This window comes from Taudactylus pleione, unplaced genomic scaffold (genome assembly GCF_031769625.1).
Source record: "Taudactylus pleione unplaced genomic scaffold, aTauple2 ptg000690l, whole genome shotgun sequence".
Lineage (NCBI taxonomy): Eukaryota > Metazoa > Chordata > Amphibia > Anura > Myobatrachidae > Taudactylus > Taudactylus pleione.
In genome coordinates this window covers 2294056-2321932 of record NW_028285092.1, presented here as the reverse complement: position 1 = coordinate 2321932, position 27877 = coordinate 2294056, and the positions used below count along the sequence as shown (strand labels likewise).

Sequence of the window (27877 nt, the reverse complement as noted above, 5' to 3'; positions counted from 1 at the left end):
CTGGTGCTCCTTAGCTACCTGTGGTCACAGCAACTTCTGACTTCATTCAAGAGGGATAGAATTAAACAAAATAATAGAAAAACTTTTAGTACACTAAAAACAGATAAAAAAACAAACAAAAAAAATTGCAAATATGACAGCTTCAAAACACAAGTGGGGAAAGTCTGCCTACCAGACGAATACTGAAATCTCCTGTTCAATTACAACAGTTATCTGCTTTTAACTGTCAGATGCCATTTTGTAGCAAACTTGATGGTCATATTTGCAATTTTTTGTAGGTTTTTAATTTGTTTTTGTTTTTTTAATTTGTGCATTGAGTTTCCTTTAAAGCAATAATGCACTAGAAATATTTTTATTTTATTTGTATGAAATCTCTCATTGTTTATCATTACCTCTTCCTATTGGAACTTTGGAATTTGTGATGCTTTCAAGTGAGGGGAATAGAATTCCCAATTTCAGAGGTGTACATACATACTTACATGTACCCACTTGATGTACCCAGTTTCACTTAGATATTTACTGTTCTATTTTCAGCTCACCACTAATATATTCAGCTCCAACACCACATTAATCCTTCACCTCTATAGTAATGCATCCCCTCCCTGTGTACTAAAACATTCCACTCACCTCTGTAGTAAACACATTTCCCTTTCTCACCAAAGTTGTAACACATTCGACATTCCCCTCCTTCTCCTGTGTAGAATTAAAATCCCCCCCTCACATCTGTAGTAACACATTACCCTTACTCACACCTGTAGTAACACCTTACCCTCACCTCACTCACACCTGTAGTAACACATTCCCCTTCCTCATCCGTGTTGTAACACACTCCCTTCCTCACCACAAAGTAACAATTTGACATTTACCTCCCCTCACTCAGCCGTGTAGCAACACATTCCCCTCCCATACCGGTGTAGTAACACATTCTCCTCCCTCACCTCTATAATAACACACTCCACCCGCACTGCTGTTGTAACACATTTTCCTCTCACCTCTGTAGTAACAGATTCTCTTCCCTCACTATTCAAATAGGGGAACCATACAACTGCCAGTGATGTTTGGCAGCACTTGGGATGATAGTTGGTGTTTGAATTCTGAACTGTGCTGTAGACATCATGAGTTGGTCAATCAAGACATTGCACAGGTGGAGGAAACATTTTAGCCCTTTTCACCCTCTTAGGAGTCAAATTTCAAACTACAGCAGGGACTGCCATTTGCCGGGGGCCCACTGAGATTTTGTTAACAGTGGGTGCCTGGCTCCCACCCCGCAACACCAGCTGAGCTCCGGCTTCCGTCTCCCGCAGTGCACTATGGGAGAGATGTCATTACTCAGGGGGCTCTACTACTGGGTGCATTACTATTGGGGGCACTACTACTAGGGGGATTACTAATTGGGGCATTGCATAGGGAGCACTGCATAAGGGGCATCACTCCTGGGGGCACTGCATAAGGGGTGCTCTGCATAAGGGGCACCACTACTGTGGGTTCTGCATAAGGGGCACCACCACTACAGTGGGCATTGCATAAGGGGCACCACCACTACAGTGGGCATTATGTGTAAGGGGCACTACTGCTGTGGGCATTGTATAAGGGGCATTATTACTGTGGGCACTGTGTATAAGGGTCACAAATGTGGGCATTGTGTAAAAGGGGCACTGGTGTGTGTCACATGAATAAGGGACACGTGGTGTAATGTGAATCAAGATTGTGCTACTGTGTAGCGTAATTTGAATTGGAAATACTATTGTGTGACCACGCCCCTTTCTTTTGAAACCATGTCCCTTTATTGAAATAGCCTAGAGGGCTAGAGCCTAGAGTTCCACCACTGAGAGAGATCTCCTGGCTTATGAGTACAACACAGGCCGGAAACACATGAGTCTGCACACGGGTCAGCATATGTTGTATCAACTGAGGAGATTTCAGATATTAGCATTAAGTATTCCCAACATCCCAACACCTGCTGACCCATCATGTGTTTCTGGTCTGTTTTGTAAATGTGAGCCACAAAAAATTCCGTTATATTCCTTTGTCAGTGTATACCTGCTGTATTCTGTGAACTACAGATAAGATGATTGATAGAATCTAATTATTTAGTACATTCTATAATAGAATAAAAGCTAGCTAGAATCTATGTGGGCAACAAGTCCACTTGTCCTCATTAAAAGGTTTGCTAAATCTCTCTATAACACTGCAATCCATCCCAGCAGGGCAGCCAATTTTTCACACACTACCCACTACAAATCCAGAGTGAAGGTCAGGAAGATCCAGCAAGAGTAACCAGCAAAGAGATGCTGCAGCTAGAAGCATGTGGTTCTGAGTGCCAGTAAATGGGCCCAGTGGTGTCAGTGACTATTCTATAATCGGAGGCACTGCACAGTTGTCAGTGAATGGTTTAGACAAGCAGAACCAGTCCAAGTGGTCAGTAATGGCACATTCCTAATAGTAAGCAAAATATCAAGCGATCTGAAATCCCCAACATTGTAACAAAGTAAGCCCACCCTTTCACCACAATGAAGCGGTTGTCACATGTACTGAACACCCACCACACTGTTTTTGTACTCACCTATATGTTTTTATTTTTCACAAAAGAGGTAAAGTCCACTATATAAATTAGAAGTAGGAAAATATCAATTTTATGCAAAAATACTCACCAGGAGAATCCACAGATGCTGCCAGCTGTCCATTCTTCTTGGCAGTCACAAACTTTCCATTTGACGCCTTTAGGGTTATCCGTCGGTCACACCAATCAATATCGAAGTAACAACGGTCATTCCTGTTACAGCAAAAGATCGGGCTTTTAATGAAAAATCTAAATATAATGGATACGTAGAAGTGAGGTTGGGGAGGGACCAACTATCTGCATAGTTAATCAGATTTTAAAGTTTATCTAGAAATATAAACATTGCTGCAGAGTATTACACCTGATATGCTGCATTTCTATTATCATCCTTTATTTATAAGGTGCCACAAGTGTTCCGCAGCGCATTACAGAGTACATAGACAAATAAGTGAACAAGAAACCAGTGACTTACAGTACAATACAATGCAGGACAATGTTTATACGGAATCGGTATGACAGACTGGCAGACAGGATTCCAGCGGTCAGAAGACAGACATCGGCATCCCGATGGTGAACATCCCGACAGGAGCCAGTAAATAGCCTAACCCTAACTCTCAGTGTGAAGGCATGATTTATGTTATGTCCTAGATGTGTGATAAGTTGGTATCGAACTGCACACATTTTATGGTTAGGTTTGTATTCAGTGGACAATGGGGATGGTTATCAATTAGTGAGCATACATGCCTAAAGCTCTACTAAAGTAGAATGAAAATATGCTCCCTACAGCCCAAGACAAAGTGTAATTTAGATTTTAAGTATAATTTCAGCATTACCCCGGGGTAAAAAAAAAGGAGAACATTCAATCAGCAATCTCTACTACAGAACAGTTATCGCGCTGTGCAGAAAAAAATTGTGATTCCCAGGGACCCCTCATTTTAAAAAAATGGGGTCCTACGCCACTGTTTGTGGGTCCCATCACATATTATGGAGGGCAAAGGCAGGCAGCAGGTGGGACAGTGCTGGGGGCAGTTAGAGTAGAGGGAGTTAAGAGCAAGCAGAAGTTGGACTAGAGCTAGGGGTAGAGGCAGGGAAAAATTGGAGTAGAGCTATGGGAAGAGGGGAGTAATGGCAGGCAGTGCTGGGGGTAGACGGGGCAAGGGTAGAGAGCAGCTGGGGCAAGGAGAAGGTTGGGATAGGCAGTGCTGGGGGTTGGAAGGGGGCAAGTGCAGACAGCAGTTGCAAGTGTTGGAGGGCTAGGGGCAGGCAGTTCTGGGGGTAGGGAGAGAGCTAGGGTAGATGGCAGTTGGGGCAGTACTGGAGGGCAAGGAGGGGGTTAGGGCAGGGGCAAGTATAGATAGCTGGGGCAGTAGTGGGGGCAAGGAGGAAGTCAGGGTTAGGTAGAGCTTGGGGTAGGGAGGGGGTAAAGGTAGACAGCAACTTATCAGCCAGCCCATCCCACCACTACTGTTTGCCGAATGGTAGTATCCCCTTCTGGCTGCCCGCCCACCCACAACTCTCCACTGTTAGCACAGCCGCGGGAGGTTACTCACAGCCCCCCCACTCGCTACAACACCAGGCAGCCACACGCTAATCCCGCAGCATCAAATCCCTGACCCGATCAGTTTTGTATAATAATAATAATAAATAAACCACAAGCTGATTACTGTAAATAAGAAAAATTTGAAAAAAAATAAAAACAAACACTTACCTGCATCCAGGGACCGAGGTTCTCTGTGGCTCCAGTCAGCTGGTCTTCTGCATGGTGACCCTGGCCAGTTGCTGCATAGAGCAGCTGACCAGGGTCACAGTGCAGGAGCCCGGAGATCAACTGCCCAGAGCCCCAGAGAGACCTCACCGAACACTGAGGTAAGTGTAAGCTAAGCGGGGTGGGAGGGGCTAGATGTAGCGGTGCATGCACAGACACATTGTCCCTGTATTTTTTCAGAAAAATACAGAGAGAAGTGTTCGGATGGGATTCGCAGGGACAGAGCTTTATCGCAAGCTCTGTCCCTACATGTGGATGTTAGTATATCCATGTGATGTTTCCTAAATTCGCAATGCGAATGGTGGTGGTGCTGGGGGTCCTTCTATCCTCCGGTTACTCCTACCAACTCATATCCTCAGAACTGTCCTGACATTTCTACATCTGAGGTTCATGCTCTATGCCTCTTCCAACCTGTTCACTTTTGAGTAGCTGTCATTTAACATCACCCGGGCCCGCACTCAGACCTGCATCCATTTTGGGTGGTCGTGACTTTAGTGTTTTGCAAATTACTTTAACAAAATATAACTAATTTGCCAACACCAAGGAATTTGTGTACGAATAAACTGCTCCTACAGTGGTCCTTTGGTGCCGCTCACAGGATATATGCTTTAAAAATCAATAGCATGTGCCTCACAGGGATGGGTATGTAATGCCGACTGTCGGGATGCCTCCCAATGGTTGGTATCCCGTTGGTTGGTATACTTACCCTCCCCCCTAACCCTCCCCGTTAGTGCCTAAACCTTAACCCCCCTTAGTGGTGCATAACCCTCCCCCCTAGGGGTGCCTAACCCTAACCTCCCCCCAAAAACGTAACCCTAACCCCGCTACACTCCCTAAACTTAGACATCACATTCCACCAGACCCTCAACACCACACCCCATCATTTTCCAGCATACCTCTTAAACTGAACATGTGAGCTAATAATCATTCCTCCCGCATAATCTTAGTTCCCACAATTTCATTATCTATTGACAGCACAACATTCTCGCCTAGTCCCCAAGTGTGCGGTCTTAAGAGGGGTATCCACTTAGCGATATACAAATGACAGCACGATTGTGACATTGCAATCGTGCTGTCGTTTGTATAGCTAGTGATGTGCCTAGACTGAACGTTCACTCGTTCAGTCCCGGCACATCCCTCATCCAGAGATGAGATAGTCAGGTTGACCTGCATGTACGGGCGATGTCGGAAGCGACCCGTGGGCACGCGCATCGTGGGTCGCTTCCGTCCGAAACATCCCTGATGCATGCGCGATTTGCAAGCGATTGCACGATAACGACATCTTTATCCTGCAATCGCTTGCTTAAATCGCTTAGTGGATACCCCCCTTTAGAGTTATCCTTGACTCCTCCCTCTCCTTCAAACCACACATTCAGTACCTCTTGCAGTCCTGCGATTTCCAGTTTAAAAATTTTAAACAAAGATTAGACCTTTTCTCACCCTGGATGTTACCAAGATCCTCATTCACTCACTGGTCATATCCAGATTGGACTACTAAAACCTCCCTCCTATCTGGCCTCCCTGACTCCCACATCTCTCCATTTTAATCTGTCTGGGTAATCTTCCTCTCCAAATGTACTACATCTGCCTCCCCTCTCCTACACTGGCTCCCTTTCCCCTTCAGAACCCAATTCTAGCTTCTCACACTCACTTACAAAGACCTCACCTCTCCCATTTACATCTCTGACCTTCTCTCCCTTCACACTCCACACCCTCTTTGCTCCACAAATGAATGCTGCCTCTCCTGATAATTACCTTCCCAGTGCTGCCTTCAAGATTTTGCACGTGCTGCTCCCTACCTCTGGAATTGTCTACATCTCCTTATCAGACTCTCCACAAAACCTTAATTGAGCTCTCAAAACTCACTTCTTCATCAAAGTCACCCGTCTCACATCTTAACCCTCTGTCCCATCCTCACTGTATACACCCCATCTGTGTCACCCCTATCTGCCTGTCTCTCTATTTTAGAATGTAAGCTCTCACGCGCAGGGCTCTCTTCCCCATGTGCTTTTCCTTCTCTATACTATCGTCTGCCATACTCCATACAACAGCACCTAACCCTTGATTTGGTTATTTCAGTGTCATCACCGCTGATGCAGCAATGTTTATATTCCATGTACTGAACTGTCTTGTATGTAAGTCACAGTTTTCTTGTTCTGCTCATATTTTTGTACTTTGTTAGGCACTGCGGAACCCTTGTGACGCCATATAAATAAAGAATAATAATAATAGTCCTCAATACTTCCAAGTGATATGAGAGAACATTTAATAAATAGCATCACATATACATCGCATTGACTTTTGTTCCCTGAAAAGTAAAAGGAAATAACCACATAATAAATTGTCCAACATTGTGTTAATGTCAAACAGGTAAGCAACAGCAATCAATAACAATCAGAACAAATTAGGCCAAGAAGACTTAACCAAGAGGTTTGCCCTTATTTCTACCAAAAGGATATTTAAACTTGTCAAAATAATCAGTTATATCTAGACCATGAAGAAGTTCCTACCATGAGATAAATCAGGTGCTTCTGAATAATTTGAAAGGAGCAGTAGGTTTAATACATTTTGCAATTGCCTCACATTAACTTCCAGGAAATGTTTATATGTTGTTTTGTACTAAGCATTTATTTGGAATATTCAAAAGTATAATAGTTAAGTTTCGATATGGAAAAGAACCTTAGAAACAAATATATATAGTTTTTCTAAGTCACCTTGTAAAAACAGCAACACTTTAATTCAATATTTTCCTTTTAAAGTTACTTGCAGTTTTACCGACTGACTTATACTCAGCATTACCTTTGCAAAGTAGAGCTATGAGATCAAATAAATGTACAGATACATTTGGCACTCAGAGTCAATGCTAATATACAATTGTAATATGGAAATGCTCTTTTAGCATCTGCCAAAGCTTTACATGGAGATCATGATAAACATAAAATAACATTCAATGACTTAAAACAGAAGGTAAGCATGGCTCTGTAAATAAGGAATTTACAAGATGTGTTGGGAAGAACCGATATACCAGCGACAATAGTTGTAGCTAATGGTAGAGAAAGTGTGGGGCTATTGTAAGGCAGAAGCTTTATAAGCCACCAATATTAAAGTAAACATTGGCGGCTTTAATTGCTGTGCAGCTATCAGTGGTGTGGTATGGATGGAGTGAGAAAATAAGAGTTATGGTATAACATACCTTTGTTAATTCTTTTTCTTTGAGGTCCATGGGGTCCACATTCAATACGTTGGGTATGAATCCCGGTCACCAAACAGTTAATACAAACGAGCCCTCTGCTCCCAGGATGCACCGAGTCCCTCCTCATATACCCCACCCCCTGCCTCAGGGAGCCAGTTCGTTACAAAGCTCACACAGGCAAAGACAAACAAAGGGTAAGAAAGAAGAAACACATACTCATGAGTCCAGACTCTCAAGAGAAAAAAAATATATATGTTTACGGAAACTCCCACCCCCCCTCACCCCCGGAACTACAGGTGCGTCTGGGTGGGTGTCCCGTGGACCCCATGGACCTCGAAGAAAAAGTTAAAAGGTATGTTATGCCATAACGCTTATTTTCTTCTTCGGGGTCCATGGGGTCCACAGCCAATCAAAAGCACGAACCCTACGGCCGGGGACGCTCCCGACTCTTGGAAGAGAGGAGAATCCTACGCCCAAAGGAGGCATCCTGAGAGGCAAAGGTGTCAAAAGACATAAAATTTGACAAAAGGTATGGATGGAAGACCATGTGGCTGCCCTGCATAATTGCTCAGCAGAAGCACCCCGACGGGCCGCCCACGACGGACCTACCGCCCTAGTAGAATGTGCCGTTACTGAATCCGGCACCCGCATGCCAGCCTGTGTATAAGCCAATGAAATTGCCATGGGAATACACCTGCCCAGTGTCTGTTTATTGGCTGACCAGCCACGCTTATGACAACCATAAAGCACAAAGAGTGAATAATACTTCCTCCATTTTCTAGTGCGTTTCACATATATTCTCAACGCACGAACCACATCCAGGGAAGCCTCTCCTGTCGAGAGACTAGTAACCAGAAAAGCTGGAACTACCACCATTTCTTCATTGATATGAAATTGAGACACTACTTTCGGAAGGTAACCCTCCCTAGTACGTAGTACTGCTCTATCTTGATGAAACACCAAGAACGGCGCACGGAAGGAAAGTGCAGTTAAATCCGATACTCTGCGTGCAGATGCTAAGCAAGAAGAAATACGCTTTGCTGTTAAATACTTGATGTCTACTGTATTTAAAGGCTCAAACTGAGGAGCCTGTAAAACCCCCAGAACTAGAGTCAAATCCCACGGAACAACCGGGGGAACAAAGGGAGGCTGAATCCTCAACACTCCCTGACAAAAGGTCCTTATATCTGGTCTCAGGGCAATTTTTTGTTGGAACCAGACCGAAAGAGCAGACATCTGTACCCTCAAAGAGGCCAGGTGGAGCCCCTTTTCCAGACCGCTTTGAAGAAAATCAAGCACTCTGGAGATCAGAAATTTCTCTGGGTCATATCTTTTCAGTTCACACCACTGAAAGAAAGTATGCCAAATTCTATAGTAGATGCGAGCAGAGGATGGTTTCCGTGCCTTCAGCATCGTCCATATAACGGACTCAGAAAACCCTTTCTCCCTCAAGACGGAGGCCTCAAGAGCCATGCCGTCAAAGATAGCCGATGAAGATCCGGGTACCAGCAGGGACCCTGTAGCAACAGATCCGGTCTCAATGGCAGAGACCATGGAGTGTCTATGGAGAGAGATTGTAGATCTGTGAACCAGTGACGCCTCGGCCATGCCGGAGCTATTAATATCACGGTACTGCCCTCTTGTTTGATCTTTCTGATGATTCTGGGAAGAGCAGCAAATGGCGGGAACAGATATACCAGCTTGTAACGCCACTTTACTGCCAGTGCGGCTACAAACTCGGCTCTCGGATCTCTGAGCCAGGATCCGTACCTGGGAACCTTGTTGTTCCTTCTTGACGCCATAAGATCTATTTCTGGTAGACCCCACCTGTCCACGAGGTTCCGAAAAACCTGTGGATGTAGGGCCCACTCTCCTGCATTTATCTCCTGCCGACTGAGAACGGAAGGGGAAGATGACCCTTTACCCACACCAGGATTTTTGATACCTCTGCCATGGCAGCCCGACTCCTTGTGCCCCACTGATGATTTAGGTAGGCAACTGTGGTGCGATTGTCTGACTGTATCTGCACCGGCCTGTCCTTTAGGATTTCCTGAGCCTGAACTAAAGCTTTGAATATAGCTCTTAGTTCCAGGATGTTTATCGGTAGCCGGCTTTCCGCCACTGACCACTTTCCTTGAAAAGTGTGTGACCCCCATCATCGCCCCCGAACCTTGAACACTGGTGTCTGTTTTGAGCAATGCCCAATCCGACACCCAAAAGGGGCGACCCTGCCTGGGATGCTTTGTCTGCAACCACCAGGACAGGGACAAACGCACCTCTGGAGAGAGACGCAGCAACTGAGACTTGATCGTGCGGTAATCCTTGTTCCAGCGAGACAGAATTAATTGCTGCAGTGGTCTGGGGTGGAATTGAGCATATTCCACCATACTGAAAGTGGACACCATCGACCCCAGCACCTGCATGGCCACTAGAACAGATATCTGTCTGTTGCGGAGCAATCTGCCTATTCGCGATTGTAAGGCAAGAATCTTCTCCTCCGGTAGATATATTTTCTGCACCACGGAGTCCAATCTTGCCCCCAAGTGACACATCTGTTGTACCGGACAGGGTGACTACTTTTTCCAGTATATGACCCAGCCGTGACTGTACAGATATGATACTTTCAGCCCCAAATTATCCTGTAACTGCTGCGGGGACTGTCCTAGCAACAGGAGATCGTCCAAGTAAGGCAAGATTCTGACACTGGCATCTGAGGCATGCCATCATCACCGCCATCACCTTGGTGAACACCCGAGGGGCTGTGGACAGGCCAAAAGGTAGGGCCTGGAACTGAAAATGTTCTCCCCCTACCGCAAACGAAGACATTTTTGATGGGCCTGTGTGATTAGTATGTGGAGGTAGGCATCCTGTATATCCAAGGACACCATATAGTCCCCCCTGCTCCATTGCCAACACAATTGATCGCAACGTTTCCATCCGGAAACCAGGGGCTCGAATAAATTTGTTGAGCCCTCTCAGATTTAGAATGGGCTGGTATGACCCATTCGGTTTTTGAACCAAGAACAGATTGGAGTAAAACCCCTCCCGTAACTGATTCCCTGGCACCGGAACCACCACCTCCGCTGCTAGTAAAGCAAGAATTGCTTTTTGAAGGGCCAAAGCCCTTTCTGAACCCTCCTGTGGGTTTACACAAAAAAAAATCTGAGGACGACTCCTCCAAAACGTCAAGGCGTACCCTCGGGAAACTACTCCTCGAACCCAGGCATCCTCTGCCGTGAGATGCCAGGCCTCTGAGAAACGAAGCAGTCGGCCCACCACCCTGGGATCCCCCAGAGGGAGGCCCGACCCATCAGGCCACTGGTTTATCCTGGACTCTAGAACCTGGACGCTTGTTCTGCCAGGGCTTCCTGGGACCCGCCTTTTTAGGTAGAAATCTTGCCGAGGGCTGACCCTTGGCCTTGCCCTGTGGCCGAAACCCCTGAAAGGACGCCCGTCTAAGTTTAGACGAGGCTGCTGATGGCAAAACTGCAGTCTTTGAGGCTGCCATGGAGGCCACAATTTTATCCAATTCTGGACCAAAAAGAACTCCCCCCTGTGAATGGAAGGGATTCTAGGGCCTTCTTGGACCCGGCATCCGCCTTCCAATCCTTTAACCAGAGAATCCTACGTGCCACCACGGATTCCGCTGAAACCCTAGAGGAAAGGATCCCTGCGTCTAAGGCGGCCTCTCCCAGATAAGACGCCCCTTCTCTAATAAAGGAGATCATGTCCAGCTGATCCTTAGAGGCATCTGGTAAGGACTCTGCTAGAGTTTTAACCCACTCCTCAATAGCTCTTGCTACCCAAGCAGTAGCCATAGCTGGGCGGGTGGCTGTCCCTGCCAGCGAGAAGATTGATTTGAGGCAACTCTGCAGTCTCCTATCCGTGGTTTCCTTTAGCGAAGCCGCTGGGATTAGCAGAGATTAATCAGCTGCACCACATGCGCATCAACGACTGTGGATTCTCCCACCTAGCACAGTCCTCTGCTGGAAAAGGATATAGAAGCGCCACTCTTTTGGAAGGATGGCTTTTCTTATCCGGACAGACCCACGCTTCCCCCATAAGTACTGATAAACGCTCAGACTTTGGGAATTCTGCCTCGACCACCTTCTGGCGTTTGAACAGGGATGCCTTCCTAAGCGGAGGATCCCCTTCCTCGATATTTAATACAGATTTCGCAGCCCTAATCAAAAAGGGGACATCGGCTACTGGGAAATGATCATCACCCTCCTCTGAGCTAGACTCCTGAGAAGAGTCCTGGACCTGCTCCTCGTCAGCGGTGGAATACTCACCCGTGTGAGAAGGTAAACAGCGCCTAGATTTAGGCTGTTTTGGTTTGACAGCCTGGGGAGGCTGAAAAACCCCCGAGGATGATGCCATAACCTTACCAGCACCAGAGTCCATCCAAGGCGGCCACATCATGGGCATAGGATGCATCTGCTGAGGCCAACCCCAAACCGGTGGTGCTAGGGCAGCCAGACGCTCCGCCACCTGAGCCATAACCTGAGAAAATGGTGCCCAAGGGGGCTCAGGGCCTGTAATAGGTAAACTTAATTGGTGTGGTGGCTGTCTAAAACAGTTCCCACAAAGCCCATTTTGTAGAAAGTCCTGTTGGGATAAGCCTGCCTTGCAGGCTATACAGGATATCAGCAACAGGGCTCCTACCACCTGACCCTCTGACTCCTTAGACATGTTAAACTATGCCAAGGTTCTGAGAGTATATGTGCTGACTTTCTACTCTCAACCCACACACCTGCAGTAAGGGATAAGGGGAAAGACAGTGATAGTTTACAGGAATCGCAGTTCTTTTACATAACAAACAGTATCCACAGACCAACAATCACATGTCATGCATAAACACAGCTGCGAGTCATACACATATAAGCTCTTGCTACCATAATCAGCGCTAGGCTTAGTAGGATAGAGCGCTGTAAAACCTGAACCAGCAGTAGGAAAGGTATACAGGGAGACTGCGTAGCGTCCTGAGAGCAACTGACATACACGCTGGCTGCCCTATATGGAGGCTGGGAGGAGCAACCCACCCTGCTGCGCCAGAAGACTGGACTAGCGTGTGGATTGGGGGAGGGGCCGCTGGGGAAGCGGACCACCCCTATGCTGCTTGGACCTGCCCGGTAAACTGACATGGCCGCCGCCACAAGCCCCGGCTTATCAGGAAACATCACGTCCCCGCGGTCTAGTGTAGGAGACAGGCTGTTCTGCCCCTGACTGCAGCTATCCTCCGGCCAGCCACGTGGTCCCGGCGTCAGTGGCCGCCGCGACCACCCGCTTACCTGCCATCCCCTTTGATCTGGATGCCGTCCAGGGCATGAAAGCCCCTGCCAAAGCCCTATACTTGGACCTACCATGGCCAGCTGTGTGGCGCCGGAGGAGGTAGTTGTAGCGGGTGGCTCCAATCAGACGCGAGGCTTCTTCCAGGACAGCTCAGACCACGCGCCTTGATGGAGAGTAAAACTTTTTTTTTTTTTTTTTTTTTGCACTCGTCTGCGGGACTGCTCCTGCAGTCCCACCGTCTATGTGGTGTAAACACCAAACAGGAAGAACTGGCTACCTGAGGCAGGGGGTGGGGTATATGAGGATCTGGATAGATAGATATATATATATATATATATATATATATACACACACACACACACACACACACACACACACACATACATACACACACGTAATGTGCAAATATTAAATTGTAAAGTGTATAACGTGCATAACGCGTATCGTCCGGTTGCTGGACTTCTTCACATCCCTTATGTATATCAGCTTTTATACTTTAAAATAGTAAATTATATATATCTGACGAAGCCCTAGATGGAATGCGTTCGGGCGTGGCTAGGTGACACTGTGGTGGTGCTTTCAGTCTGGTCCCAAAGCCAGCTGTCACCACACCAGGGTGACTTACCAGTAAAAGCGGTGAAGGCTCCAGTGGTACATCCTGTGACTGGAGATATACAGCGCCCATCCATACACCTGGTGATATATGTCTATCCAAGTTGTTTACATTTTGTATGAGCATTACCCGGAGGGTTTGGTGTTTGTCTATTTAATTAAAACCTGTATACACACACACACACTTATTAATTAGCAAACAGGCCGGCACTCCACTGTACACAAAGTACTTGCCCCGATGCCCTCCAGAGTCTGTGTTCCAAACCCAAATGTAGAGAAGAAAATCGGCGGCACTCACAGGTCATGCAATATAATAATGGGGAAACAGCTCCTATTCAACATTTCGGTTTATTCAATCTTTATCAAGAATACAAAAAAAACATACATAAAATACACACCTTATATAACCTCCAGTTCCCTCGTGTGTACCTGCATCTGATGAGGATGTCATCTGTGTGCAGAGCCGGCCCCCGGCGCAACCACTTCACACCTGTCAGCCTTGCTTGGGTCCGCCCATCAGTGCCCAGGAGGATGATGCTAGTAACCATGGAAACCAATGAGAGACTAATACAATCATGTGATCATATGATCCAGTGTAAGTGGCAAATTAGACATGAGCTGGGCATTCCCCCTCACTGTCAAAATAGCGCTCATGTAAAAAAGGTTAAACTAAAAAAAAACTGCATGAAACTGGAATGTTGCCGAGATCCAATGGCAGTATGTGGGCATAGCGTTCCCATGGTCACCCCTGCTGGGTCCCCATGATGTTACTTCCGGTTGTTGCGGAGATGCCGATCCCGGAAGTGGAGGAAACAGAGGCCCTGATTCAGAGCCGGACGCTCTGAAAGAGCGCTCGCTCTGAATCAGGGATTTTTTTTTTCTTTGTGCGGCCTCCTGGCCGCTTGCATAGCTGTGGGTGACCACCCACAGCTATAGTGAGCTGCCATGATGATGGTCGCGATGGTCAAGACCATCGCGACCATCGGACTTGCGACGAGACCCTTGTGGTAGGGTCTCGTGGCCGCAAGCCCCAGAGAGCTTTCGGCTCCAACAGAGCCGGAAGCTCTCCACTGACATCACTTGATGTCAGTGGGGCCGCCCCCAAATGACAAGCATTCTCATGGGAACGCCTCCGTTTGGGTAGCCACCCCCCAGGCCCGCCCACCAAAGGGTGCGAGCTGTCACTCAACATCGACAGCTCGCCCCCTTTGTTGTGAGACCCGGAGCGACGGAGTGTCCGTCGCTATACGGGTGTCGCGCATGTGCACGACGGAGCCGGCTCCATCGTGCGCATGCGCTCTGGTCCACCATCGACCCGGTTGCGAGCACTCATCGCTTGCCGCCGGGTCTGAATCAGGCCCAGAGTCCTAAGGGAGGTGGCTGCGGCGACCGCGGGGTATGAGGGAGGTAAGCCTATTTAAGTTGTCACTGTTTATGCTTGCACTTATGTGTATCCCGAGGATGGGGATTCATTCCTCGAAACGTTGACTTAAAAGCACATTTGATTCCACCGTATTTGGAAACTCCGAGTGCCGCCTGTTTTATAGTAGATTTATGTTGGGGGGTGCTGTCCTCCTAAGGAAGGCAACGGAGCAAGTTACCCCGCAGTGGGTCCGGAGTGCCAGCTGATGGAGTAATAAAAATATATATAATATATATATATATATATATATTCTGGAAAGTATTCACGACGCTTCACTTTTTCTAGCCCTATTCCAAAAATGGAACAAATTAATGTTTGTCCTCAAAATTCTACACACAATACCTCATAATGACAACGTGTAAAAAGTTAATTTGAGATTTTTGCTAATTTTTTTTTTTGTTAAAACACACAACACTAAGGCTGGGTACACTCCTAAAGATCATCTGTCCAACCATCCAACTAGTTGATTGGTTGTAATGAAAATCTGGTAAGGTATGAAAGCAAATGACAATCAGCAATTTTCTCCCAAACGCCGGAAAATGTACAAAAACTGTTTGTTAAATGTTTGATCTAAACAATTTGTTCAAACTTGTCTGAACGACCTTTTTCATCTGTTTTCTGGCATTTGGGAGCAAATTGCTGATAATCAGTTACTCCCATACGTTACCAGATTTTCATTCCAACCAACTAGTCGGACAGAAAATCTTTAGGCGTGTACCCAGTCTAAAGGTGCATACACACACCCCGATTTTGTTACCAACGATTTTATGAACGATTTTCTGTCAGATTATCTGTCAGATTTGTTAAAGTGTAATGAACGATTTTTTGAACTAAACACGATTTTCGTAACTTCCCTTAATGAAAATCGTTTAGTTGGTCTGTCAGAATGAACTACAAACGGGAACGCGCATGAACGATAAAAGTTCATCATTATAACTCAGAAACTGAACGATTTTTTCAATGATTGAATGATAACGATGTCGTTATAGTTAAATTGTTCAAAAAATCGTTACGTGTGTATGCACCTTAAGACATCACATGTACATAAGTATTCACGGTCTTTGCCATGAAGCTCAAAATTGAGCTCGGGGTGCATCTTGTTTCCACTGATCATCCATGAGATGTGCCTACAGCTTAATTGGAGTCCACCTGTGGTAAATTGTTGATTACACCTGTCTATATAAAAAGGTCCCACACTTGACAGTGCATGTCAGAGCACAAACCAAGCATGAAGTCCAAGGAATTGTCTGTAGACCTCCAAGAGAGGATCGTCTCGAGACACAAATCTGGGGAAGGGTACAGGAAAATATATCTGCTACTTTGAAGCACAGTGGCCTCCATCATCCATAAATGGAAGAAGTTCGAAACCACCAGTACTCTTCCTAGAGTTGGCCGACCATCTAAACTGAACAATCGGGGGAGAAGGGCCCTAGTCAGCTAGGTGACCAAGAACCAGATAGTCATTCTGTCAGAGCTACAGCCTTCCTCTGTGGAGAGAGGAGAACCTTCCAGAAGGACAACCATCTCTGCAGCAATCCACCAATCAGGCCTGTATGGTAGAGTGGCCAGACAGAAGTCAGTCCTTAGTAAAAAGCACATGGCTATATGCCTGGAGTTTGCCAAAATGCAACTGAAAGACTCTCAGACCATGTTGAGACAAAGATTGAACTCTTCGGCGTGAATGCCAGGCGTTATGTTTGGAGGAAACCAGGCACCTCTCATCACCAGGTCAATACCATCCCTACAGTGAAGCATGGTGGTGGCATCATGCTGTGGGGATGTTTTTCAGCTGCAGGAACTGGGAGACTAGTCATGATAAAGGGAAAGATGAATGCAGCAATGTACAGAGACATCCTGGATGAAAACCTGCTCCAGAGCGCTCTTGACCTCAGACTGGGGCGACGGTTCATCTTTCAGCAGGACAACGACCCTAAGCACACAGCCAAGATATCAAAGGAGTGGCTTCAGGACAACTCTGAATGTCCTTGAGTGGTCCAGCCAGAGCCCAGACTTGAATCTGATTGAAGAGATCTGAAAATGGCTCTGCACCAACGCTTCCCATCCAACCTGATGGAGCTTGCAAGGTGCTGCAAAGAGGAATGGGCGAAAGTGCCCAAAGATAGGTGTGCCAAGCTTGTGGCATCATGTTCAAAAAGACTTGAGGCTGAAATTGCTGCCAAAGGTGCATCAACAAAGTATTGAGCGTAGGTTGTGAATACTTATGTACATGTGATTTCTTAGTTTTATTTTAATTAAATTTTCAAAAAAAACTTTTTACATGTTGTCATTATGGGGTATTGTGTGTAGAATTGTGAGGACAGAAATGAATTCCATTTTGGAACAAGGCTGTAACATAAAATGTGGAAAAAGTAAAGCGTTGCGAATACTTTCCGGCTGGTGTGTGTGTGTATATAATTTAGAATATAAAAATATATCATTCATGCTTTTCACTTTTATTTCATTTCACATGTATGGTTTTGGCACTAGCTAGCGCTGTTTAGATTGGTGGCAGCGCTACCTTTGTTTTCATATTTTGTTTCTATATTATGTTATTATATTCATTATGTTCACTACCATGTCTGCATCACTGTCCCGACGGGGGACGACGTCACTTCCGGTTTGCGGGTGCCGCGACCGAATGCGAGGGGTCCGCTTGCCGAAGGTGGGCAGACCATATGGTCTAATCAAGCACAGTCACAGGTATTTAAGGTCTGTTGTATTGTATGTTGTTTATCTGTGTGTTCCTGAAGAAGGGTTCTCCGTATCCCGAAACGTTGAAGTAAAACACGTTATTTCACCCCAGTGTAAAGTCTCCTGAGTGCCGCTTTGTTTGCTGTGGATTGGATAGAGGGGAGTGATCTCCGCCTCATTGAAGGCACCTGGAGCAAGGTATTTGCCCAGCTTGGGGCCTATGGAGTGAATTTCTCAGATGAAGGCACTCACTTAAAAATTATTGATTTTATTGAGACATTTTTCTTCAAAAAACTTTTAGACGTTAAAGTCAGACACCATATTTGGTTGTGTCGACGTTTCGGTCCAATTTATGACCTTTTTCAAGACTAGTGTCTTTCAAATCACAAGTTTATAGATGTCGAAGCAGCTGCTTCCGGAGCTCTGAGCTCCATGTGTGCGCTGTGCAGGTTGCTGTTGATGCTGCCACTATGAAGGATAAGGTGATGTTAACACGTCCATAGCCTCATTGTGCCAGGCAGCGATTCTGATACAGTATGTTGAACATACATATGATTTCGACATCTATAAACTTGTGATTTGAAAGACACTAGTCTTGAAAAAGGTCATAAATTGGACCGAAACGTCGACACAACCAAATATGGTGTCTGACTTTAACGTCTAAAAGTTTTTTGAAGAAAAATGTCTCAATAAAATCAATAATTTTTAAGTGAGTGCCTTCATCTGAGAAATTCACAGATATTTCATATATATATATATATATATATATCTATATATATCTATATCTATCTACATTTCTATATATATCACACATACACAATGCAGGAATACCCGGCTCTCCAAGTCCGTAAAATAACTGGCCCAGGTGCCCGCACAGGTGAATGCAGAGGTAGTCCAAAAGAGCGACACTCAGGGTCTGAAGTAAAATGGCTTTACACATATTATATTTAAAAAAAAAATTATATATATATATATATATATATATATATATATATATATATATATATATATATATATATATATATATATATATATATATATATACACATACATACACACACACATATATACATACACACACATATACACACACACACATTTTCACACAGTCAGAAATGCACTGCACTTGCCACTCCCAGATTTGGGGTGCAGACCTGCATTCGTCATTCCCAGGAATGGGGTGCAAGTGGCTTGTGACCACATTGCTTAAATAAATAAAAACAGAAAACTCAGCACTCACCATTGTTAAATCACTCACAATAATATATAAATAATGGGGTTTTGGTTCATGGATTGATCAATGCATTTAAGCCTGCAGCCCACATCACGGGACCCCACTTCTCTGCAGGTCCTACACTATCTGTCATACTTATGGAAACCTGGTAGCTGCTATCAGAGTTTAAACTGAAAAAATGGGGAGAGTTCACAGAAAGGGCGCCCGTACTTATCTTAATCGGGCCCGCGGCATTCTTTATACCAGCATTGGGATAATGACTGGCATTTTGTATCAGGTATCTTGACGCCTGTCATAACTCCTTAGCCAGCGTTGGGATTGTGACTGGCGGCTGCCGGTCATACAACTACATCCCCCAGATACATATCCAGCCGGTCAAGTGCAGCGTTCTTTAGCTTCCATGGGAGCGGAAGACCTACCAGAGTGCCCGTTAACACTACAACACAGGACACAGCACATCACCTGGGCTCGTGACGTCGCTAATTGGACCCTGGAGGCCTGGCAATATGTGACCTGGTCAGAGGAGTCACGGCTCAAGTTGTTACGGGATGATAATAGGGTTCGAGTGTGGCCATGGACCCCAGTTGTCAAAGCACCATGCAGGCTGGTAGTGGTTCCATACTTTCTGTGGGGTGTGTTCATGTGGAATGGGTTGGATCTGCTGGCCCACCTGAACAAGTCATTGACCGGTAACTGCTACATTGCATTGACTGAAGACCATGTGCAGCCCTTCATGGACTTCATGTACCCCCACAATGATGGAATATTCCAGCAGGATAATGCACCGTGTCATCAGTCTCAAGTAACTGGTATATGGTAAATCAGGGATGCGGTTAATATCCTAACAACCCGGGTTCTGGCTGCCGAAATCCCGGCACCAGGATGTGATCACAGAGACAAGACTGGTGCCGGAATCTCGATATGACTGGTGATGCAGACGCCGGAATCCCGGCAGCCAGTATTAATGGGACTTAAAAAATGTGTCAACTATTTACCAAAACCTGTGTAATCCAGTTTAACAATAGGATCTTTTATATTTTTGCCTCTGTTATAACAATGCATCAAACTAGATTTTTGTAATAAAGTCAATATCAGAAATAAAAAGAGGCCATCTTTATTGTGTGGCTTTTTTGAGATTATTGCTGGCAACATTGCATTTATTTACGCATAAGGCTGTAGATGAAATAGATCTTACTTGATTTTGTTTACAAATAAATCGGCTCTAGGAACTTTCAAAATACGCTCTTTAGCATAGTGTAAGGCCCTATGTTTATAACCACTGTACAAAAAAAAGTATTAGACAGAACAGTAAATGGTTTGTCATGGTCATCAGGATTATTAGAAGTTCTAAACAACTGTAAAAATAGAGTTTTATCCATGTTGTAGTATTACAGTCTGTTTCTTTGGTATACAAAGTAGTAGTCAGTTTACGATCAGAAATAGATCGTGACATCTAAAAAAAAAAAATTTGATTGACTGACGAACTCTACTGTTTACCTGTGCGTATGGATTACTTAGGCTGCACTCAGACTTCATATCTTGTATATATCTCCCAATGTAAACAGCAGACAAGTGGAAAATGGATACGGGATACGGAGGGAAAGACACTATCACATAGTCTGGGTGCAAGCAGGACGGTGGAGAAAGTCTATTGCAGAGATCCGTCCGCAGCAGTGTGGTGGCAGTTGAGCCTGGGACTTTTTGTTCCACAAAACACATTTGTGAGCGGATTTACACTTTGCGCACTAATTTTATTGTTGTTTGATTTATTCTTGTTATTATTCACTTTGTTGTTTGCAGCAGGTGTGTTTCACAATGTTTAAATTCTCTAACCTTAGTTTAAAAACACAACACTGTGAAAAGGTTTTTTGTGATGATCCTGATTCTAATGTGATTGATGTTGAGGTAGCACATTTACCTGAGGATGATTATACAAAAGCAGAACGTTTATGCGTTAAAGAAACACAAGTATGGTGGGATATTGTTGGATTAGAAAACTATTTAAAATGTGGTAGAGTACCAAGAGGTCTAAGAATTATTAAGAAACCCACATTTGGGCAGTCAAATGAAAAGTTTTTAAAAGAATGGAATCGAATTTTAGATGCTTGTTCTATGGATTTAATGCGGCTGATTACATTTGAAAAGAAAAAAATTGAGAGTTAGAAAAAGATTAGTGTTGAAATAAACCTTGAATCTACTAGTAATACACAACAAAGAATTTACAGAATATATAGAAGAGAAAGTTACTAAGATTGAGAAATAAATAATAGAGAGTAAAAGTAAAAAATTTAAAAGAGACAGGGAAGATTATGAAAGGGGAAACATAAGAGATTGGCCACAAGTGCGGAGAGAAGTCTGCACTAAGTTTTATGATACGAATATATATGTGGCAAAAAAAATCTAATGACCTCTAGAGATGGATCAAAATCATATAAAAGAAAAAACCCTTTACAACAAAGTTTTCAAAAACAACAAAATGAGGTTTCATACGATTGGCAAAAAGTAACAAGAAATAAAGCATGGAAAAGTTCAGATAGATACTCCCCGTTTTTTAGGAGAGCGAAAACGAACCTTCTTTCCAAGGATAGAGGGCACAGAGATATAATCCCCTTTAGGATTTGGAAAAAGGTTCAGAGACGGAGAGGCAAGAGGGGTGGAAAGAGCTCCGTACAGAAGAAGAGTCTTGAATTAATATCAAAAAGACTCAAATATTAAAAGGGATCTTTAATCTCTCTAAGGAGCCCTTGTTAGAGTCACAACAGAGTTTACTTCGTAAAAGGTTTATCCTTTGCTCCCAGTGTTGGAATAAATAGATTTAATTTGCAAATAGATCTTAGTTTATACATACGTAAGATGACCTTAAAAATACATTTTTTTAAAAATAAAAATTGGATGTTCCCTTAAAAAAACTGGGAAGCTGATAAATCTGCATCTACATTGTAAAAAAAAAAAAAAAAAAAAATCGGTAGAATCTAGGGGTCCACACCTAGATTTATTTAGTACACTGGTTAAAAAAGATTGATAAAATATCAGATAGGTTTCCATTTTTTATTTAAAATTTAACAGCTGTAAATCTTTCTTTAAAACGTTTAATGGAAAATAAAGATATAGTATTGAAGCAGGCTGATAAAGGGGGGCAGGGGGATTAGTAATTTTAGATAGGTCGAGTTATGAAACAGATGTACAGGTTATTGTTAAATGATCTCATATATTAAGTTAATATCCTACAAAGGAGTATTTGTCTGAACTGTATAACTTATTACAGAAAGGGAAAGAGAATGGAATTCTTACTCAAGATGAATATAAGTACTTATTGAATGCATATCCTAGAATTGCATCAATTTATTACTTGACGAAGATTCATAAAAATCGGGACACACCTCCTGGGCGTCCCATTATAACCGGCATTGATTCTATCACTGCTAGAGAGTGTGAGAATATGTAGACATTCATATAAAAAAAAAAGTATGTTCCAGAACTTGTGTCTTACATTAAGGATTCCACACGTGTTACAAATGTTCGATTCATTTGAATGGAAGGACCCCTACAATTGGGAGACTATAGATGTACAGTCCCTTTACACTTCAATATCCCATGAAAAGGGGTTGCAATGTATCCGTAAGGTATTGCAAGATGACCCTATGATGGAACTTTGGAGGACTGCTTTCCTAATAGATTGTTTACAATATGTATTAAAAACATAATTTTTTTTTACTTTACTGGAGGAATCCTTCCTGCAGATATGCGCCCCTAGTATCGCAAATCTGTACATGGGGGGGAGGGGAAAGAAAGAGAGAGAGAAAGAGAGAGAGAAAGAGAGAGAGAAAGAAAGAAAGAAAGAAAGAAAGAAAGAAAGAAAGAAAGAAAGAGAAAAAGAGAAAAAGAAAGAGAAAGAAAGAAAGAAAGAAAGAGAAAAAGAGAAAAAGAAAGAGAAAGAAAGAAAGAAAGAAAGAAAGAAAGAAAGAGAAAGAGAAAAAGAGAAAAAGAAAGAGAAAGAGAGAAAAAGAAAAAGAAAGAAAGAGAAAAAGAGAAAAAGAAAGAGAAAGAGAAAAAAAGAAAAAGAAAGAAAGAGAAAAAGAGAAAAAGAAAGAGAAAGAGAAAGAGAAAAAGAAAGAAAGAGAAAGAGAGAAAAAGAAAAAGAAAGAAAGAGAAAGAGAAAGAGAGATAAAGAAAGAGAAAGAGAGAAAAAGAAAGAGAAAGAGAAAAAGAGAAAAAGAAAGAAAGAGAAAGAAAGAAAGAAAGAAAAAGAAAGAGAGAAAGAGAAAAAGAAAGAGAAAGAAAGAAAGAGAAAGAGAAAGAAAGAGAAAAAGAAAGAGAGAAAGAGAAAAAGAAAGAGAAAGAAAGAAAGAGAAAGAGAAAGAAAGAGAAAAAGAAAGAGAGAAAGAGAAAAAGAAAGAGAAAGAAAGAAAGAGAAAGAAAGAGAAAGAAAGAGAAAGAGAGAAAAAGAAAGAAAAAGAGAAAAAGAAAGAGAAAGAGAAAAAGAGAAAAAGAAAGAGAAAGAGAAAAAAAGAAAAAGAAAGAAAGAGAAAAAGAGAAAAAGAAAGAGAAAGAGAAAGAGAAAAAGAAAGAAAGAGAAAGAGAGAAAAAGAAAAAGAAAGAAAGAGAAAGAGAAAGAGAGATAAAGAAAGAGAAAGAGAGAAAAAGAAAGAGAAAGAGAAAAAGAGAAAAAGAAAGAAAGAGAAAGAAAGAAAGAAAGAAAAAGAAAGAGAGAAAGAGAAAAAGAAAGAGAAAGAAAGAAAGAGAAAGAGAAAGAAAGAGAAAAAGAAAGAGAGAAAGAGAAAAAGAAAGAGAAAGAAAGAAAGAGAAAGAAAGAGAAAGAAAGAGAAAGAGAGAAAAAGAAAGAAAAAGAGAAAGAGAAAGAGAGAGAGAAAAAGAGAAAAAGAAAGAAAGAAAGAAAGAAAGAGAGAGAAAAAGAAAGAAAGAAAGAAAGAAAGAAAGAAAGAAAGAGAGAGAGAAAAAGAAAGAGAAAGAAAGAGAGAGAAAAAGAAAGAAAGAAAGAAAGAAAGAGAGAGAGAAAAAGAGAAAAAGAAAGAGAAAGAAAGAGAGAGAAAAAGAGAAAAAGAAAGAAAGAAAGAAAGAAAGAAAGAGAGAGAGAAAAAGAGAAAAAGAAAGAGAAAGAAAGAGAGAAAAAGAGAAAAAGAAAGAAAGAAAGAGAGAGAGAAAAAGAGAAAAAGAAAGAGAGAGAAAGAGAGAGAAAGAGAGAGAAAGAAAGAGAAAGAAAGAGAAAGAAAGAAAGAAAAAGGAGAAAAAGAGACACTGTATATGTGTGAATAATCCTCTCTCTGTTGATATTAGGTTTAAACAGGACATAGTTTACGTTCTGGTAGTATGGCAAGGTACAGATGACACCTACTTTGAATTCCTAAAAATATCTTAATGTGAATGATTTTACAGCTAATTTTCAAACGAGCGATAGAATTCTTAGATCTGGCATTAAATATTACACACTGTCGAGGTAATAGTTTGAAGATAAATACCAGCACTTTTTTTTTAAGCTGGTAGATAGCAATAGCCATCTCGATTGTAGTAGTTGTCATGTTAAATGGACGATAAATCTTCAATTTCACAACTAGTAAAGTTAAGAAGACATTGTACAGGTTGAGTCTCCCATATACAAAATGCTTGGGACCTGGGGTATTTTGGATAACTGAATATTCCATATTTTTAAATAATTGCATACCATAGTGAAATATCTAGGGAATAGGACCCAAATATACACACAGAATGCATTTATGTGTTATATACACAGCCTGCAGGTAAGTTTATACAATATTTTCAATAATTTTGTGGCTCAAACAAAGTGTGTGTACAGAAATGAAATTAATTTATGTTTCATATACACCTTATACACACAGCCTGAAGGTAATTTTATACAATATTTTTAATAATTTGTGCCTTAGACAAAGTTTGTGTACATTGAACCATCAAAAATCAAAAGGTTTCAATATCTCAGTCATGCCCAAAAAAATCCGTATTTCGGAATATTCCGTATTTTGGAATATTTGGATATGGGAGGCTCAACCTGTAACATTATGGAGAAATTTGAGGAACAATCGCAAGTATATAAACAGAGGTTTTTAGAAAAAGGTTATCCTGTCACTTTAATTGACCCATCTATAGAAAGAGCAACAAATTTAAACAGGCAGGAATTGATTCAATCCAAGAATTTGGATGGTAAAAACAACGACAACACTGAAACATTGAAATGTTCCTTTGTAACCCAATACAGTGACGCCAGCGATGAGATTAGGAAAAATATAAACAAGTACTGGCATATTGTTAAGATTGATCCTATACTTGCTCCTTATATACAGGATCGTCCTAAATTGGTGTTTAGACGAGCCAGGACTCTTAAAAATTACCTGTCTCCAAGTGTACTACCCACATTATCTGCAAATCGCCAAAAAGAAAATCACATTTTAACTAAAATTAATGGTTTCTATACCTGTAGCGGATGTAAGGTGATATTTAGCACCAGTCCATCCATTAAAGTAATTTTCTGTTTTCCATGTAGTTTAAGAGAAGTTACACTAATCTAGAACTGCCAGGTATTCCAGAAAAGCAAGCATGCATTTGTAAAAATTTATTGAAAAGTAAATGTAGGGTTTAATAAGATTTATATTAGCAGGCATAAAAGTACACTTATATTTAAGGAACAAAACCCAGCAGACCAAACACATTAAAAATTGGACCGCTCATACAGGTGTAAAATGGTGATGTATAATTTCTGGCCAAAGAATGTATAAAATATGTAGCTCTTAAAAGCATTCCACCTTCAATAGTATAGGTGACTACCAAAATATATACTCACAGTGTTGATGCGGTTGCTTGTATTCCACCGTTGCTAGAGAGGGTCCAGTACTTCCCAGTATGAGTACGAAATGCACACTTCTTAGTGTCCTTGTTTATTTCCAGCTGGAATGTCTCTTGATCACTCTCCTCATCCTGGTTGGCAGAGAGGTCCATTCCTAAAAAAGGAATACATTGGTTAGGTAGGTATGCATCAAGGGTGGACTGAGAGCTACCAATAAGCAGAATTTACATGTGTAGTCAAGAAATGTAAATATTATATTCCCATGATCATTATGGCCTTTATTTAGCAAGTCTGACAGACGCATGCGCTCACAGAGCAGCTAAATAGGGTATTATACAAAGGTCTAGTAAAAATCAGTAAAAGTGTTATGATCTATACTACCCACAGGCAACAGGTTGGAGTAAGAGACACAGTATGAGCTGAAATGGAACAAAAATAGGCAGATACTAGTTATTGCACTTGAATGTCAAATCAGCTTAAAAATGGGAAAACTACCATACACCCGCAGTAGAGGATTACCTCCTGTATCTTATTCACTCTGTTCTGCAAATGATTGATGTATCAATTTTGAAGTATTGGAAGGGTTTAATTAAATATGGAAAGTCTTTCTATGCTGTTGTCATTCTATTCCACTAGTAGACTGGGTCTAAATAGAGGTACACTGGGGAAAATCTAACTGAGATTGGTGTGGATCACTAGGTCTACATTGTCTAGATAGACAGTGTTTGGGTCGACAGGTATGAAGGTCGACACTCAAATGGTCAATTTATTTATTAATTTATTTTTTAGGGTTAGTGTCAGGGTTAGGCACTTGCTCCGACGGGTCGACTTGTAACAAGGTAGTCAGGCTGTAGGTCGACACTCAGTCAAATGGTCGACACTTTTTTTAGGGTTAGAGTTAGGCACTTACCCGACGGTTAGGCGCTTACCCCAACGTTTAGGGTAAAGATAAGGACTAAAAAACAAAACAAACCATGTGTCGACCATTTGCATGTCGACCTTCAGTACATGTCGACCTTGTTACCAGTCAACCTTTAGTGTGTCGATCTTCTGACCGTGTCGACCTGCCTGTCGGCCTTCAGTACCTGTCGACCTTGTTACTAGTCGACCTTCAGTGTGTCGACCTTCAGTCCCTGTCTATCTATTGCCTGTCTATCTTCCATTGTCTACCCAAACATTGTCTACCTAGACAATGTAGACCTAATTACTGGATACCAACTGAGATAAGGTGGACTAGATTATATGAGATCATATGTGCTGTCAAGTGTCAAAGTTAAAACACCTCGATCCACGCATCTCATTGTAAAGACAACTACTGCTGTGAACACAGACAAGAATTCTGCTCCAGGGAAGAGAACTGTCCTTTCTTCAACAGCCAGAAATGTGGAGTTACAGTATACTTTATCTTCCTTCCTCATTCTTTGCCACCTTTCTGTTCTTGCAGGACATACAAAATGGACAGAATATATGGATGGTTATGGTAAAACAACACGGAATTACAACAAACCAATCTGGATCAGTGTTCTTATCCCTTTACACTATGAGAGTGAAAAGTCAACTCTTAGATCCTTAACAAGAGAGAGAACGTCTTCTTGCCTACTGTCAAAATTATGAAAGTTTTAAAGTCCGCTGCAATGCAAGAAGTCCTCCTTGCTGAGCGCTCGCAAGTGGGTCGATGTTTAGGCCCTGTGCACACGCAGCGGCCGCACAGCGCGTGCGCAAGCCCCAGAGCGAGAGAGAAATTCTCTCACTCTGGAGCGCACTACGAAAGGGGCGACTGTCGATGTTGATCGACAGCTTGCCCCGTTTTGTAGGCATGACGGGGGGGGGGGGGTAGTTTCACAAACATAGGCGTTCAACCTGTTCGGTCCCTAACAGCTTAGCTAGCGACAGTAGACCGCACTTCAAAACCCAAGCGGCCGCCCACATTCAGAGCGACCCCTAGCATTTTGCGAGCGCCTCTGAATGAGGGCCATGGTGCCAGTATAACTTCTCAAGCAATTAGGCAGCCATTGCTATGCTCAACACCCTATATCAACAGCTGAGGCTCAGTCCATTCATTTAAGTTTCTGCAGTACCGTAGCTTGTGATTTTCCTCCAGTTGTCATGGATGGACTGTTTACTCCTCTGCAGCATTTAGCCATCAGTAGGATTCCTGTTCTGTAAGGTGAGCTGGGTCCTCCCAGGATGTCTGTTCATGAATACCAAATGCACTTTTTCTTTAATAGGTATACATGTGGTTTACTAAGCCTTGGATGGAGATAAAGTGAACGGAGCTAAGGTCCCAGCCATT

General features: G+C 42.8%; 1 protein-coding gene across 1 annotated transcript in view; it reads right to left on the bottom strand.

Annotated features, from left to right (window-relative positions):
• Nucleotides 1-27877, bottom strand: part of FSCN1 (fascin actin-bundling protein 1) — a 57901-nt gene that overhangs the window by 9903 nt on the left and 20121 nt on the right. Inside the window, exons 2-3 of the mRNA XM_088456232.1 lie at nucleotides 25582-25738; nucleotides 2652-2773 (exon numbers count right to left, since the gene is read on the bottom strand). Coding sequence (XP_088312358.1) covers nucleotides 2652-2773; nucleotides 25582-25738 — 279 coding nt within the window. The remainder of the gene's footprint in view (nucleotides 1-2651; nucleotides 2774-25581; nucleotides 25739-27877) is intronic.